Raw genomic sequence first — 18368 nt, 5'->3', positions numbered from 1 at the left:
TCCTGTCCATTTATATCCATTTGGCACGAGACGAATAGCTGAAAACAACAACAACAACAAAAACAAGGATCTGCTGTTGCGCGCGCGTTGTGTAGTTAATTATTTTACCGCATTCAACTGCGGCTCCCCCGCTCTCTCTCTCTCTCTCTCTCTCTCTCTGTCTCTCTGTCTCTCTCTCACTCTCACACACACACACACACACACACACACCTGTATCCCCGAGCAGGCGCAGTGTATGCTCGCCTTTCTTCGCTCTTCTCCGAAGAAAGCAGGGAAAAATTTGCTCCGATTCAGAAATCTCTTCATCCTCCGAAGATTCAGAATTTGATTGTTTTTCTTCCTCTTCTTCTTCTTCTTGTTTTGTTGTTGTTTTTTGTGTACATGGAGGATTAAACAGTTTTGAAATGACTCAGTCCCGCGCGATGCGGCTCGCAAACGACCATCTGAACACCGGCCAAATACGGACATAGCCAAAAAGACGGGTTTTTTTTCTCCCTGGTTTTCTTTTTTTTTTTTACCATCGGATTGTAGCTATTTTTGTCGATCGATTTCAAAAAAAAAAAAAAAATCCCCCGTCACACCGATGGATTGTTTCCACTGCAGCTCGGCAGAGGGGGTTAGATGCAGCACCGAGCGTTTCCTTCTAAATGCTGAAAAAGCGGCGGAGTGCCGAGAAGGAGAACAAGCAGAATGGAACGTGAGGATGTGAGAATTGCGGATTAATTCATCCCTCGATCTCTTTCTTTCTCTCTCTTCCTCTTTTTATTTCTTTCTATGTCTTCGTTTGTCCTCTCCGTGGCGATGCATTGGGATTTCAGAACCAAGGGAGACCGGACAGCTCCCTTCCTATCGTGAGGAATAACAAAATACCCGAATAAAGAAGGATTTTTTTATTTGGTGGGGTGGAAATGAACAAGTTGACTTATCTGGTAAGATTCCATTTCTCACACTGTAATCTGAAAGATTAGAGATAATTATGATGATGGCAATGAGGATGATGATGATGATGATGATGATGATGCTTTTTAGTATTTTGTAACTAAGATGACGGAGAACGAAATGCAAGTGTTGTTTTTAACCAGAGTTGGAGAGCATGGATCTAAAACGTGAACTGTGCTCCTGTTTCTGCAGCCTGCTGATCCGTGTGCTCAGTTTGCGCCTGGAGGAACGCAGACGTCCATAATCTGATCGTTTTCATGTCTTGGATGGCGGGGATGAATCGTCGGCATTAAAAAAATGCTGCTGTGGATTGTGTTGCTGAAGGCAGCTCTTTGTGCAGCTCTCGGGAACGGTACAAGCGACGTGTGCAAGGAGGAGATATGCTCGTGCAGTGCGATTGAGGGCGATTTGCACATCGACTGCGAAAAGCGCGGTTTCAGCAACCTGCAGCACTTGACTGGCCCGAGCTCGCAGTTTTATCACTTGCTGCTGCACGGGAATTCCCTATCCAGACTGTTTCCCAACGAGTTTGCCAACTTCTACAATGCAGTCAGCTTGCATTTGGAGAACAACGGCTTGCACGACATTGTCCCGGGCGCCTTCCTCGGCCTGCAACTGGTCAAGCGTCTGCATATAAACAACAACAAGATCCGCTCGTTTAAAAAGAACACTTTTCTTGGTTTGGATGATTTAGAGTATCTCCAAGCTGATTTCAACCTCCTAAGAGACATTGATCCTGCAGTTTTCAGAGACTTGAGTAAACTAGAGGTCTTAATTTTAAATGATAACCTAATTAGTGCACTTCCCACCAACATTTTCCAGCACGTTCCCATAACACATCTTGATCTGCGCGGGAACCGGATAAAGACATTGCCTTATGAAGGGGTCTTGGAACAAATTCCAGGAATTGTGGAGGTTTTGTTGGAGGACAATCCATGGGACTGCAACTGTGATCTTCTTTCCTTAAAGCAGTGGCTCGAAAACATCCCTCAGCGAGCACTCGTTGGCCGGGTTGTTTGCGAGGCACCTACGCGTCTCCAGGGCAATGAACTTAATGAGACAGCTGAGTCTGAACTCTGCCCTTCCAAAGATGGCGCCGATTCGAGTTTGGCCGCACCTCCGACTCAGGACGAGACCTCAGAACTGGATTCTCCTCCTTCTCCAGCGTCCACAACCTCCAAAATGGCTGTAGTGACAGAGAAAAGCTCTCAGAACAACAAGGGCCGTCCCAAAGCGAGAGAAAACTGGCAGCTAAAAACGCCAACAGCAATAGCATCAGGCACCATCGATGTAACGTGTCCCCAAACGTGCGTGTGCAAGCCAATTGGCGCTAGTCAAGGTCTTGGGGTGAACTGCGAAGGGAAAAAATTAGAGAGTGTGCTCAATCTGAGACCCAAACCTCTCGGTGCACATGAGCTGAACCTACGCGATAACAATATCCATGCGGTGAAAAGAAACCAGTTTCGGGGATACACTAACCTGAACCTGCTCGATTTAGGTGGGAACAATATCAAAACCATCGAGAATGGCACTTTTCAAAACTTGAGCGAGTTGCGGTGGCTTTACATGGACAAGAACTATCTGGATAATGTCATGCCGGATATGTTTGTGGGACTCCAAAACCTGGAATATCTCAGTTTGGAATATAACGATATTCAGCTCATTATAGCAGGAGCCTTTAGTCCGATGCCTAACCTGCGGGTGCTGTTTCTAAACAACAACCTGTTAAAGTCGCTGCCCGCAGACACCTTTCTTGGAGTCTCCTTGTCCAAAATAAGCCTGCATAACAACTATTTCACGCATCTTCCCATAAACGGTGTCCTTGATCAGCTGAGCTCGATCATCCAAATTGATTTGCATGGGAACCCTTGGGATTGCACGTGCACCATCATGCCGCTGAAACAGTGGGCGGAAAAAATGGCGCCTGACGTCATCGTTAGCGACCTGAAGTGTGAGTCACCGGAGGAGTTCTGGAAGCAAGATTTCCGCCGCATCCGGATCGACCTGATATGCCCGGAACTTTACGACCAGGCTTCGCCGACTTCGTTATCCAAAAACGGCACCGTCGGTATGGATTCTGACTCAGGGACACGTCCTGGATCATACCCAGAGCCGAGCCGAGTCTCAATATCAGTACTGGTGCCCGGATTGCTGCTCGTCTTTGTCACTTCTGCTTTCACTGTAGTCGGGATGCTAGTTTTTGTCCTGCGCCATCGGAAAAGGTCCAAGCGGAGAGATGGGAACTCCTCGGCGTCTGAGATCAACTCTTTACAGACAGTTTGTGACTCATCTTATTGGCACGGCGCTGCTTATCATGCTGATCACAGGAGCTACGACTGCGGCACTCACTCGCTCTCTGATAAATAAGGCACTTAGACGTTCATCAAAGCACTCAAGTGTGCGAGCAAAAAAAAGAAAAAAGATGCATCCTGGTGGCGCTTTCTTACTCGCTCTGTTGGGAAATACCCTATTTTTCTTCGCTTCAGTTCACTATAAATATTCATGAGCCACCATTCTGGATGCTGTTGAAAATATGTACCTCTTTCTTTCGGTCTCTCTTAATCTCTCTCCCCATTCTCTTTCTCTCTCTGTCTCTCTCTCTCTCTCTGTCTTTGGTGCCGCGATCATTCGACTGCAAACCTGAGGAAGTGGAAATGGTGCACGATGGGATGAGGAGCGCATGAATGTAATGTAAATAGCGACTTGTAACATATCTGCATGATCCGATCCGCATGGTTTCGACTCCCAAGCGCCGGGAACCAGACCACAACACGCTGACTCCACAGTTCTTTGACGATAATCATATGTAATATTATATATATATATATATATATATATATATATATATATATATATATATATATATATATATATATATACATAATCATAAAAAGATTTATGAATATATTAAAAAGTGCCATTTCTCTATTTTTTGTGGAACAAAAAGATTAACGCAGTTAGGATTTGTATTTGTTGTTTTATTTCTGGAAAAAAAGGCAACGCAATGGGGATGAAGAACAGAGATGTACTAATGCATGTAGGCTGCTTTTCCGTTTTTTGATCATTATTTATATTTCCATCTCCTTACAGGTGTATTCTGTGTTATAATGCGGTGTGTTGATTCTTTCTTTTTTTTTTTATTTCTATCCGTTTCTTTTTGCCCAATGTAGCTAAAAATTCCATTAGTGAACTGTTGGTGAGGCTCTCGAACAAACGATGAGGTTTTCTAACTGCATCTCTTCATGTTTTTGATTTTCGGTATGTGTAGTATGGAAGTAGACTAGATTTTTATGAGGCCTATGATTCACTTTAATCTTTAATTCTTGTGAGCTTTCGTAAAGCCATTTATTTATCATTCAAAAGGGGAAAAATGGCTTTCCCTTACTATTATTATTTTTTATTTTTTTATTTTTTTGGGTTGGGGTGGGGGGGTTGGGTGGGACATTGTTACTGTGAAAAAGCGAGCCATGTAAATATCTCGTCTCCAATCAAAGGCCTCCTGCCTCTAGGTGTTGCTGTTGCATCTCAACCCAATAAAGCTGACAGAGTTGAACTTGTATATCTGTATCGACCTGCTCTGGCTAGAATTCACACTCTTTTTTTATATGACCTTTGACCTTAATGCCTATTCCACATTATTATTATTATTATTATTATTATTATTATTATTATTATTCAACTTTGGTCTTTAGATTAGCATTCTACGACAACATTGTTATCCACATATTTAAATATAATGCCAATAAAGTCAAATGTTAGCTTAAATCTAGCAACATAAACCAGCTAGTATTATTATTATTCTTAAAAAAAAAAAGTAAATCATTTCATAAGCAGATGCTTCAATTAGTGAACTGTATTATCAACCATCAGCAAGGCTAACAAGATCCAATTCCTGATATTATTTTTGCTTTAAAAAACAAACAAGCAAACAAAATATTTGGCCATTATGTGACTTTATAGTAAAGCGAAAAGGTTTTTTTTCTGTTATTTTTGTTTTCTTTTTTTCAATATGAAATATTAAAATTGCTTATCATTTTTTAATTTATTTTTGTTTCTAAAAATACCTTACATCAACTACAGTCTTTTTTTGTTTTCTTAAAATTAAGTTTAAAAAAAAATTAAATAAAGAAAAATTAAATATTAATTTTGTAAAATAAAATAAAGGTGCTTATTATTATTATTATTATTATTATTATTATTATTATTATTATTATTATTATTATTATTATGTGTTTAAACAGCTTTAATATTAAAAGTCTTTTAATTTGTTTTTCTTTTTAAGAAAAAATATTTCATATGCAGATATCATAAGCCAATGTTTATTATTATTGCTATTATTAATAAGTCGTAGTTAGTAATAGTGGTAGCTGTTTTTTTGTTGTTGATGTTTTTTTTATTTATTTATTCAGGTTTTTTTTTATTATTATTATTATTTAACAAAAACGGCTGATATTCCAAGAAACAATGAAAATCTAGTGAACATTAACATTTCCAGACTGGAAGACTCTAAAACAGCAGAAGTTATCACTTCCTTTTTTCATTATTTTTTTCATTATTATTATTTTTATTTTTTCGTTCCTGTACTCCTGTACTCGATTTTTTATGTGCAGTGGGTAAAATCCTTTGATTCTGAAATGAAATGGAGATGTAATGTACTAAATGGAAATGTAATACACACACACACACACACACACATGGTGTAATAACGGTATAAGCTGGTTCATGTGTCTCTGTAACACATCCCCATCTCTTCTTTGTCGCATTTTTTTCTGCGCGTCCTCAGTGGTTGCATCTGTTTGCTTTGCTGCTGCGTTCCACCTGCTTCTGTTCCATTCAATAAAGTGTGGTTGAGGTTGAGTAGAAAAACGTGCGCCCAATATATTTCATTATTAAAATTGTACAGACACTGTACTATAAATAAATAAATAAAATAAAAAAAATGTTAAAAAACAGTCAAAAAAAAAAAGTAAAAAACATATGGAAAATCCAGTTGAATATTTAATATGAATAGTTTAAATGTTTTTTTTTTGTTTTGTTTTTCATCTAAATTTGTTTATAGACAATTTTTTATTTATTTTTTAAAGCAATACACGAGTACTAACCTGACAGCTTTAAGTGCCCCTTATAGTTGAGTGTAAAAGTTAGCACTCCTTTTAAATGTAGTAAAGAAGACAAAGAACAGAAATTTCTATAAGTTAAAATCTAATTAAAAGGTAAATTAAAATCACACAATCAAGTGTGTATTAAGAAATAATCCAAATGACATTAGTATAAAAGTTTCTTCTTAATGGACTATAGGTTCCTTTTTTTAAGCCTTAAAAAAGTTGCACTCAACTTTATTATTTGCTACATAGTTTGTGTATATTTTTTAATTGCTGTTAATTTAATTTAAAATGGATTCAATTTATGTTTTTGTCATCAGGCTACACATAATAACAAATATCGACAAAACAAAAGCAAGTTTTCAGAAATCTTTTTGCAGTTTTATAGACTAGAATATTTCTTCCTTTAGACCCTTTATTCATTCATTTGTGGAATCATTTTTGCTAGCAATTACAGCTTGTTCTTGGGCTTCTTGGACTTCCACAGAGTCTTCTTGGGCTACATGTTTTCTTCCTGTCCTCCCAAGCTCACATCAGATCCTCAGGTCTAAGCTTTAGCTGGGCCACTTGAGGACATTCAGAGATGTTAGCTTGATCTTGGCTGTATGCTTTAGTTTGTTATCATGCTAAAAGGTGATTTACATTTCTGCCAGTCCAGAGCAACTTACATTTATCTCTTTTATATAAAAGAGCAGTTAAGGTCCTTACTCAAGGCTTGCCCTACTAGTTGCCCCAGTCTGAGGTTGTGTACACTCTTAGGCTGTCTTCATGTACATCTCTGTATATCTGTATAAATCTAATTACGGTAAGAGATAAGATAAACCTTTATTCGTCCCACAGTGGGGAAATTTCCATAGAATCTCAATTCCTGCTGCTCCCAAACATCCTAATAGCAGGATGCCGCCACCACCATGCTTCACAATAGGGATAGCAGTTGATTATCTGTTCCTGTTTCTTGCCAGATAAAAAGATGTCTCATGAAACCAGAGAATTTTTCCTCCTTAGGTGCCTGCCATATGCCTATTGTCCTCGGTTGTCACTCCTGAAGCTCTGTTTAAATAGCCATTTGGATCTTGATCACCTCTCTAACCTTGCTTTTCTATCCTGGTGACTGAGATCGGCTGGACGGACAGCTTTGGAGAGAGTTCTGGCATTTTCAATCTCTTTCTGTTTTACAGTGATGGAGCACAGAGAGATGGAGCCCTACAGAGAGTCCCTTAGGTTTTTTTTCACAATGGCCTGATGTAGATTGTGATTTGTTTGGATCTTATTCATACAGATGTCTACCTTGCTAAATCATGTCCAGCCAACTCAATTATTTACCACTGGTGGACTCCAGGCAAAAAAAATATATATATATCTCAAGAAAATTGAAAGCAAGAAAGATGCATCTGTGCTCGATTTGAAGGACATTTAAATTTCAGATTGGATTTTTGAAATTCTCAAATTGTCTTTTGTCATTCTGTTTTATTGTGTGTGTATATAATGCACAAAACAGTTCATTTAATCCATATAACTATTTATAACCCAGTAAAGTGTGTGGACCTGAATAGTTGTTTAAAGCAGCTGTAAATCCTAATAATTACCTAAATAACCCAAATAATGAACAGCAAAATTAAATCCTTAAATAAAAATAAGTGCAAATTCATCAGTAAAAGCTTAAAATATAATAATGTATTTTGTAAAAAATACACATACAATCAGTCACTTACTATAATATAATTATATTGTAAATAAAACATCTATATAATATTGTCCTTTAAGTCTTGTATGTTGCGAGGTGAGGTCTCTGTGGATTGGATTTTTTTTTTTTTTACAGCAGCACATCCCACAGATGCTCAAGCGGTCAAAGTAACATCCACATGAATGGCAAGACCCAAGGTTTTATTGCCCAGAGCATTGTGCTGCTTCCCATAGTGCATCCTGATGCCCAGGTAAGTGACCCATATGCACCTGGCTGTCCACATGATCTAAAAGAAAACATGATTCATCAGACCAGGCCACCTTCTTCTATTACTTTAAGGTCCAATTTTCATGCTCATGTGTCCATTGTAAGTGGACAGGAGTCAGCGTGGTGACTCTGCGAACATCAGCGAGCCTTGTGCGCCCATAATCCTATTGCCAGTTGACCAATTATCCCTCCTCGAACCACTTTTAGTAGGTACAGACTACTCACAGGAAGACCTCACAGATTGGGAAATGCTCTGACCTAGTTGTCCAGCCATCGCAATTTAGCCACTTAGATCAAAATGTTTCCTGCTTCCAACATATCGACTTTGAGATCTGACCGTTCACCTGCTGCCTAATACATTCCACCCCTTTCTAGGTATCGATTTGTCTATGTTAGCCATATGACCTTTCACTAGGTTTAATTTATGGCTGATCGGTGCATATGCAGACAAAAATCTTTAGACGTTTTTATTCATTTATTCAAAATAACTATTGTGTGGACCTCACTGAAAAACAAATAACCTTTAAAAAAGGCAGATTTTATCATTTAGAAACCAGTTGGGTGAAAAATAAGTAGCCCCTTTCTACTTCCAGTATCATTATAAGAGTAATTAGCAGGCAGGTTTTGCATAATGATAAGTAGTTAATCATCAGGAAACGTATAAATTTTAACAGCATAGATTTCTGGAGCACTCAGGTGTGTGCCTAAATAATACCAAAAAGAAAGGACATCAGCCATGACTGCATAGAAGCAAATTTCTGTTGCTCATCAGCCTGGAAAAGGTTATCTGTAATTCACCTTTCTACAGTTTACAAATGAATAGCCTTCAAGGCAGTTGCCAATCTTCCCAAGAGTGAGTGTCCCAGCAAATTCGGTCCAAGGTCAGAGCAGTTAATGCTCAGAGATATTGAACAAAAAAAGCCAAGAGCTACATTATGTGACCTACAGACCTCTGTAAGCATGTTGATTGTTTATGACAGCACATCGGAGAAGGAGCAAAATAAAACTTTCCAGGAAGGACAGCTAGAAAAAAGCCATTTTTTTAGTAGGAATATTGGAGATATGATAGACTGATGAGACAAAGGTGGTCATCATTCACATCACTGGAGTTAAATAAATCCAGTGTAACACCACAAACACCTCATAACTCATGTAAACCTCATGTAAATCATGGTGGTGGTGGACAAACAGTGGTTTGGCCTTGTTTATTCTATTCAATATTATACCAGAATATTCTGTGAGGCCATCTGTCCAGCAGCTTAAGCTGGGTTGAAACTGGGTCATGCAACAGGACAATGATCCCCAAGCACACCAGAAAATCGACATCTGAATGACTAAAGAACAAAAAAATCAAAGCGATTGAATGGTCCAGTCAAAGTCTTGACCCCAATCCCGTTGAGATGGATCTGAAGAGAGCTGTGTAGAAATGTATGCTCTGAAGATTGGATGAAAATGTACTTTCCCCTGAGTATATATATACATATATATATTTTATATATACTTTTGACTGGTAGTGTATATATATATATATATACACATATATATATATATACACTGGTAGTATATATATATATATATATATATATATATATATACTACCAGTCAAAAGTTTGGACACACCTTCTAATTCCATGGTCTTTCCTGATGTTTATTTCTTTCTACATTGTAAAACAATGCTGAAGGCGGCCGAAATACACAATAATCTCGTTTGAACAGTTGATATTGAGATATGTCTGCTACTGATGCTCTGTAAAGCCTTCATAACGCCTCTAATCTGAGGTGCTGTTAATTGGTGATTTCTGAGGCTGGTAACTCTAAATGAACTTCTCCTCTGCAGCAGAGGTAAGTTTTGGTCTTGCTTTACTGGGATGGTCTTCATGTGAGCCAGTTTCATCATGGTGCTTGATGGGTTTTGCAAATGCACTTCGTGTCTTAAAATAACAACTGCCTGTTTTTTGTCATTACATACGGATTACTTAAGTCCATGTGTGTTATTTCATAATTTTGAAATCTCCAGTATTGTTCAAGAATGTAGAAAATAAAAACATTGAATTAAAAGGTAGTGAATATATATATTTATATGTGTATAATATATATATATATATATATATATATATATATATACACACACACTCCATGTTGTAAGGAATACCTGTAGACCAATATGTGGATGCATCAATTCTGCAGATGTAGGTCAAGATCTTCAGTTCATATCAAATAAATATTAGATTTTTGTGACTTTAACTGGCATGGCTGATGGCACTGGATGGACTGGTTTGAGCATTTTAGATAGAGTCAGAATTTGGCAGCATGAATCCATGGGTCTTGTGTCAACAGTCCAGCCTGGTGGAGGTGGTGTAATGATGTGGGGGATGTTTTCTTGGCTCACTTTCTTTCAGGGCCAAAATTTGCCCAGCTTCTATTAGATATCTCTAGCATGATAAAGTACCATGTCACTAAAGCCATCTTAAACCAGCTTCATGAACATGACAATGAGTTCAATGATCTTCATCAGCTTTCCTAGTCATGAAACTGAATCCAGTAGAACACCTTGGGGATTTGGTAGAATGAGAGATTCGCATAAAAAATGTTAAAGCATATATTATTTTGGTATTTTTATATTTTAGTCAGAAATTATATTATTGATATCAACTTCAATGAAATGTAAAATCTTTCAAATAGAGCCTTTTTCTGTTAGTAAACATTGTGATGTTTTTTGTGGGTGGAGCTTAGGTGGAGGCTTGAAGGCGTGAAGATTTCCCTGACTGCTTTATAAGCAGTACTTATCAAGTTTTGTTAGATTGTTTTTAAACAATGACTCAAAATCTGAATTTATCAGACTATGTTCGGTCACTCACTGTCCAGGACTGCAAGTGTTTTTTGAAAAATGAACTTTAAAGGACGGAACCGGATTGGCCGTCGATGGATGGACAATGTGACAGGATGACCTCCGGTTGAGTGACCTGACATTTACACCTATTTGATAGAAAAACTGAGCGCTTCTGGCAACTGTAGAAAGGGAGATGAAACAAACAGTTTCCTTTGTTTAGTCTCCGGTCATTAGCTACCAGCTAAAAAGTTAGTGTTACATGAGAAATCATTTAACTTGTTCCCCAATTTCTGATGAGGTTGGCATGCGTAAGATATATTTACCATGTAACCAAACCATAAACCATATCAATGAAAAACAATAGTTTCTTAAACCTTAAATCTGATATGAAGTGTGCGCTGCAAATGCAAGTATTTTTAATGATTGTTTCTGTCCAGTCCCCTCATTTTATTACATTTATCCACAGCTGTGGTCAGTTTTTCTGTCCTGCAGTAGCAGTAGGTATGCAATAAGACTTATTCTGGCACTAAACAACACAACAAGATGACATTTTCGATCCTTGTATAGCCGAATCTGTACTGGTTTGTTAGCCACCTCCAGTTTTGCCTCCAGCGCTGTGACGTAATCGTGACGTCGGCACAAAAAGGGTCTATATTTACATGAAATTCAGTTGTGTAGTAATTGGTGTGTCTCCTGTTTTTTTTGGCTTTAAAGACTGGACAAATTTGTACACATTCGTATGATCCATTTTAGATCATAATCCATCTGTCATATGAACATGTGCTTCTAGGCGTGAAGTTAACACGGTCAGTATCACACATTTGTTTATGTTTAAATAGAAATATTGTGCAGAATCTGTTCACAGCCTTTTTGTTTACAGTAGATACAAAACATGTACTAATCTTGATGTTAGTAAGATATTTATTTATTAATGTAGTCATTTTTTTAAATATTATTATTCAATAATAACAGATTTGTGATAAATAAAAAAAATAATGAAACGATCCATGTTTTCCAGAATCTCTATGTATAAGTTATAGAATATATTTAGTATTTTTGGAAAGAAAAAAAATAAAAAATAAAAAATAAATAAATAAATAAAAAGGACACACAGGACACAATGTTTCCCCCGAGCTTTGTTCTCGGATTCGGAGTGGTCGTGCTGAGAAATGTGAAAGTTCATGAGGGGTCGCGGAAAATTCCATCAAGTCTTCTAAGGAGGTTTCAAGCTTTCCGAGTAAGTTTCAGAGCAGAATCTTTCTCATTTATACCATGAGGTAAAAATAAGACAAAAGCAAAAATAAATAAATAAAAAATATTAAAATTTTAAAAATATTTATATATTTTTATCACCTAGTTTTACCCGATATTAAAAAGGTTTTATTATGCCACCTTATGCTCATCTTTGAATCTGACCTGATTAACATTTATTTTTGGACTGGATATTTTACAGTATCTATATATTTCTAATTAAAATATAGCAACATGGTCATGTTATTGTTCTCTTTAACTGAATTAACTTCATTCTCATTGCCCTTGTACTAAATCACTATAATACTTGCATTAAATTGAATTGGTTAAAAGCATAAACAATAGTGGAAATTTCTTAAAATGGAAGCTAGCAAACATTTAACTCTCAGGAATAAAAAAGAAAAGACTAGACATGGCAGGCTAGATTGCAACTTATCCTAAATAAGTAATACCTACTTAAATAACCTTTGAAGAGCCCATTGTAGACCTAGCATCATGGATCTGTGTGCTCTTAAATGCTGTTTAGAAGCTAGTCCAAGTCCTAAACAAGACGGTATGGCTGTGATAACAGTTCTAAAATATCCTGGATGGCTGTTTAAACATTGAAAACTGTTAACTATCTAAAAGACCCTAGCAAATCCCAAGATGTAGGTATAGCATGCCAGTTTTAACACTTTATAAATAGCTGTTTAGAGTGCAAGAAGCAATGACTATCCAAAACTTTCTTGAGGAAACTTGTTTTTTCTTCTAAAAATGTAGGTATGTCAGGCCTAACTATCTACAAAGAACATTTTTCCAGTAGTTCTACAGTAAATCTGGTGGATTTAGCCAGCTGTTGCATCTAATTTTTCAACTTCCTATTCTGACTTAAGCCCCAACTCAAATTCAGTTAAAGGTCCATCCTGACTTGTCGTCATCCCTCCCACCCTGGTCAGTATTGAGATTAATAAAAAAGACATGGTGGACTATTTTAAATAAGCATAGCTGTAAACCCCTGAGACATGAGCAGGGCAATGGGATAGAACATTGCTAAGTAGTGCACACTACAGGAGGCTCATTTTCCTCCAGCTGAGCTTTTATAATTAGCCTTGTCTCAACTAGGCCAAGGTTGGACTGAAATAATGGAAAATAATAAAGTCCTTCAGTGAAGTAGGTGAAGAATATTTGCTTCTAATCATCTTTTTTTCTTTCTCAGAAACCCTGATTTTATGATTCAGGTTTTTGATTACGTTATAATGGTCATGGTTTGCCATGAATCTACTCAAATTAGATCATAATGCTAATGTAGGAGATAATATCGATAGATTTTGATAAATTATTCACAAATAAAGAGCTTCTACTCAACATACTGAAAACAATATTCCTACTGTGAAGCACGGTGGTGGCAGCATCATGTCCAGAATTAGCTTTAGACTTTTAGACAAATAAATCCGATCATGTCCACTTCATTTTTCACAAATAAAATGTGGAAAAGTTCTGAGGAGGGGGCATTTAAGTATAAATTTATATACACACTGAATATAAAGCACACACTTCTAGTCTTATGTCTAGAGTGAATATGGATAGCCTATATAATTTTTTCTTTACTTAAAACATTTGTAAAAATTTACCACATTTTTTAGGTCATTTTATAATATTAAATATTTTAGAAACTCAAACATCAGAAACTTCTCCTAAATTTAATGTACTATAACTATTAGTTATTTCTAGTTATTTAACTTTATTCAAACATTAACAAAATAAACAATTTTTAGGTCATTTTATAGTATGAAGTATACCTTAATATTTTTATTAGAAACAAATTCAAACATCACGAACATCGGGGGTTCAAGCCCGAGCACCACCAAGTTGCCACCGTTGGGCCCTTGAGCAAGGCCCTTAACCCTCTCTGTTCCAGGGGCACTGTATCATGACTGACCCCAACCTCCAAGGATGGGATATGCAAAGAAAGAATTTCACTGTGCTGAATGTATATGTGACAAATAAAGGCTATTTCATTTTCATTCATACCTATATATTTATGTTAAAAACAAACTCAAACATCAGAAATTTCTGCTCAATTTAATTTACCATAACTATTAGTAATTTTCTAGCTATTTACTTTTATTTAAAATAGTTTTTTAATACTGCCCACATTTGTGAGGTCATTTAATAGTATAAAATATACCGAAATATTTAAGTTGTTTTTTGCTAAAAACTCAAAGATCAGAATTTTCTGCTAAATTTTATGTCTAAATCCAACCATAACTATTAGTTATTAGTTAGTTATTTATCTTTATTAACTCAAACATCAAACAGTTATTAAAAATGATACGTGAAGTTTCCAGGTATGAGCCTAGCTCTGATTAGCATGTATAGATCATAGTGATCATAGAATTTATTAACTGTTATGCCAATGGGAAACTATTTTATACCTTTCAGTTGAGCTAGACACAACAGGTAATGTTCATATCAAACATCAAAATCTGAAAAAAATAGGGAGGAAAAATTATTGTGCCGGTTCCAGATGGGCTGGTTTGAGTATTTCCACAACTGCTGGTCTCCTGGGATTTTCACAAAGTCTCAGGAGTTTACTTGGAATAATGCAATAAAGAAAAAATATATTTAGTGAGCTGAGGTTCTGCAGACAGAAACACCTTGTTGAGGACAGAGGTCAGTGCTGAATGACCAGACTGGTTGGAGAAAGGCTACAGTGACTCAGATAATCACTCTGTACAATTGTTGTGAGCAGAAAAGCTCAAAAGACATTAATCTTGACGCTGATGGAGTACAATAGCAGCGTTAAGATCTACTTCTGTTAGCCAGGAACAGAAAGCTGAGGCTGTAGTGGGTACAGATGTGCTGTGGGAATCTGGTAGCTTAGTGGTTAAGGTGGACTACTGATTGAGTTTGAATCCCAGGTCCACCAAGCTGCCACTTCTGGGCACTTGAGCAAGGCCCTTAACCCTCAATTGCTTCGTTGTATAAAATGAGATAAAATGTAAGTTGCTCTGGATAAGGACATCTAACAAATGCCAGAAATGTAAGAAGTAGAAGAACTGAGGGCAAGAAGCCTTTACTATCACCACACATACATTACAGCACAGTGGAATTCTTTTCTTCTCATATCCCAGCTGAGGTTGGGGTCACAGCACAGGAGCAGCTATAATACAGCACCCCTGGAGCAGGGAGGGTTAAGGTCCTTGCTCAATTGCCCAACAGTGGAGTTTGGTGTTGCTGCGTCTTGAACCCCAATCAACAACCCAGAGCCTTAACCACTTGAACCACCAATGCCCCTAAATTTACAGATTCACCCAAACTGGACATATCTGTTCTGGACATATCTGTTCTGATGGATAGAGATGGTATAGTCAGAAATTGGCGCCAACAGCTGAGGAAGTTGGGGTCAGGGCACAGGGGCAGCTATAATACAGCACTCCTGACCAGGGAGGGTTAAAGTGTTGCTTAATTGCCCAACAGTGGAATTTGGTGTTGGTACACAGATGGTAGAGTCCGAATTTGGCGCCAACAGCTCAAATCCATGGACCTAACCCCTTCCTGGGCCTTTAATAACAATCAATCATCACTTGAATGCCTTCTTCTGTTTGAGTATTATTCCTGAACATGTGCAACCCTTCATGGCCACAATTTTCCCATCTTTAAACTGGTTTCACGAACATGACACTGACTTCCCAGTCCCAGGATCTGAAACCAATAGAAAACCAATGGGATGTTGTAGAAGAGGAGATTTGAGGTATGAAATAACTCCACCAGTGATGCAACCTGGACCAGAATCTCAAAGAAATGTTTTTAACATCCTGTGGAGTCCATGGCATGAAGAATTAAGGCTGTTTTTTAAGAGCAAAGTATGAACAAATGTTTGCGATCTGATTCTTAAAATAGAACAGATTCTAAAAATTTGGGATTCTTGATAGACCCATGTTCCAATTTTGTGGCGCTGAACTAAATTCCAAGTTGCTGTAATTCCGTTATTAGCATGACCTAAAAAACTAATCGGAAACATTTTACATTCAAATCCAGCCACTTTCCAGCTTTCTTCAAAAATATCCCACAGTAAAATACATATATTCGCTTCACCATGTCACCAGTTCTGCTCGTTTGGAGAAAAACCTGAGGGCAGAAAGCAGGAGTGTCGAGTGTATTTTACTTGATGACTGTCCACTCCTCCGGAAAACTGCAAGAGCTCAAATGGAGGCTATTTTAAGGCTGAAATAGTAACGCTTGAGAAAAAAACAAACAAACAAAAAATATTAGTGGATTGTGTTGGAATAACTCCCGCTGTCTGTGAAATAAGGACACAGCTGGTACTGGACATGTTTCTCAGATTGTCTCACAGTCAGGAAAGCTATTTTTGGCTCAAACTAAGGCTGATTTCTTTCTTTCTTTCTTTCTTTCTTTCTTTCTTTCTTTCTTTCTTTCGCTCATGCGTGGCATTGAGTCCTCTGGGGAAAGGAGATGTTGTTACGTCCCTCTCCTTCCATTGTCTACAGTTCACTTCTTTTCCACCCCCCCCCCCCCCCATTTTTTCCCCTTGGCTTCACCGCCAGTTCCTTTTTACCCGATGAGCCGTGACCACATCACCTGAAATTCTCACTTTTTTATTTATCGTCTCTTTTATTTCCGACAGCTGCGTTATCATGACAGAACATGAAGAGAAAAGACAGAGCGTCAGACCCAAACTGAATTCCAGGCTTTTATCAGATATTTCAAGGCCATAAATCAGGACTGAACATTCAGGGATGATAAAAGGGAAAGAAAGAATACATAAATCTTGCTGAGATCCTTTTTTTTTTTTTTTTTTACTAACCCAAAGAAAAAAAGAGAGGCAGGGATCAAAAATAGAACTCAGTGACCAGGATTGATCATTCCACTTAATATTATATTTATATCGCATTCAGAAAAAAAAGGATTTTCGTTTCATTTGAATTAATGTGAACTAGAGGAATTCATGAAATGCTGAATGTTTAGTTGATCTATGACATGTTGTCCTAAGGGTGCACAAACTTTTGCACTCGATTGTACTTACATTACATTACATGTTGCTATGATAACAGACTATTTTTGGGAGCACTAATGAACTGTTAAAACCAAATAATGATGACATGCTAATCAATTACTAATCTAAATAGCTAGCTTAAACACTAGCTTAAACGCTAGCGATGGTGGCTATCATGGTGATGAGGAAAATTATTCTGATAGTGAGCAAAAAAAAGAGAGACTGATGATCACACAAGAGAATGTGGGGGCGTACCCCTAATTTGCATATTAATGAATATTCATTTTGAATAAGCTGCAGACGAACGATTTTTCACATTTGCAGAGATAAAGAAATCTCACGGATCTTCCTCATGCTGTTGTTCTCCCAGGTTTTTTCGTTACTTTTCTTTTCCTCTCAGGGTTCTTTTCATCTCCCGTCTCTGTTCTTCTCCCACGTGTTCAATTAGCTGCTCTATCAGAGCTGCATCTCCAGCTCTGGTCCATCATCCCACACACTGCTGCTGTCTGTGTATACACACACACACACACACACACAGACCGAGACCCCGCTGATGTGCGGGTGGAAACATGAACTCGCTCACAGTTACAGCTCACATCACATCAACCCAGAACCTAAATGTGTGTGTGTGTGCATGTGTGTGTGTGTGTGTGTGTGTGTCGAGGTGAGTTAGACACGCAGCAGCAGTGTGTGGGCTGAGACAGCCAACCCGAGTGCTATAGCTGAGATGTGTCACATTTTGTCCCTCACAAGTTCTCACAAGAGTCTCCCTTCTTACTGAAGGACATTTCGAGAGCTGAATTTAAAGGGCTATTTTGCCGTGGTTCACCTCCTCGTGTGTGTGTGTGTGTGTGTGTGTTTAGAGCTGCTCTGAACCTACAAGACTGAGGTCCCTGTGTGAACTTCCACACCGGGGATATTATTGATGCTGGTCGTCATGGTAACAGTCCTGCATGGTTATTGTATCATCGGCGCTCTATTAGAAGCGGGAACAAGATACATTCCTCTTCCTTCTCCTCCTCCTCTTCCTCCTCCTCTGCCTTCTCTACAAACTTATCTCACTTAGCTCTTATCTGCATGTTAAGTCATTTATTTTTCATTTATGATATTAAATTAAAGAATAAATACATCATGTCAAATTAAATCTCAAATAAATTCCACATTTGATTCAGAGTTTGTGAAAAAAAAATGCATTAATACGCTTATATAAATTGACAAAATGTTTTTTTATTAAATACAGACATTCGTCATTTATGAAATTATATTATTTCTTATATTTTATATCCCTGATAAAAGGCT

At 37.5% G+C, this 18368-nt stretch overlaps 1 protein-coding gene across 1 annotated transcript; it reads left to right on the top strand.

The window, feature by feature from the left end:
- Nucleotides 1-226: 226 nt before the first annotated feature.
- On the top strand, nt 227-5036 carry LOC131346474 (SLIT and NTRK-like protein 1). The gene is made up of 2 exons (XM_058379914.1): nt 227-929; nt 1132-5036. Exon 2 carries the CDS (start codon nt 1237-1239, stop codon nt 3304-3306), a length of 2070 nt encoding a protein of 689 aa, XP_058235897.1. The 5' UTR covers nt 227-929; nt 1132-1236; the 3' UTR covers nt 3307-5036.
- The last annotated feature ends 13332 nt before the right edge of the window (nt 5037-18368 follow it).

The sequence above is a fragment of the Hemibagrus wyckioides genome, linkage group LG26 (genome assembly GCF_019097595.1).
Source record: "Hemibagrus wyckioides isolate EC202008001 linkage group LG26, SWU_Hwy_1.0, whole genome shotgun sequence".
NCBI classification, from domain to species: Eukaryota; Metazoa; Chordata; class Actinopteri; order Siluriformes; family Bagridae; genus Hemibagrus; species Hemibagrus wyckioides.
Note: the sequence above shows the minus strand (reverse complement) of the source record. Positions and strands in the feature narration are given on the sequence as shown.

What these genes read in the sequence shown, in the direction of transcription:
- LOC131346474 (XM_058379914.1), top strand. Translation starts at nt 1,237, where the DNA reads ATGCTGCTGTGGATTGTGTTGCTGAAGGCAGCTCTTTGTGCAGCTCTC.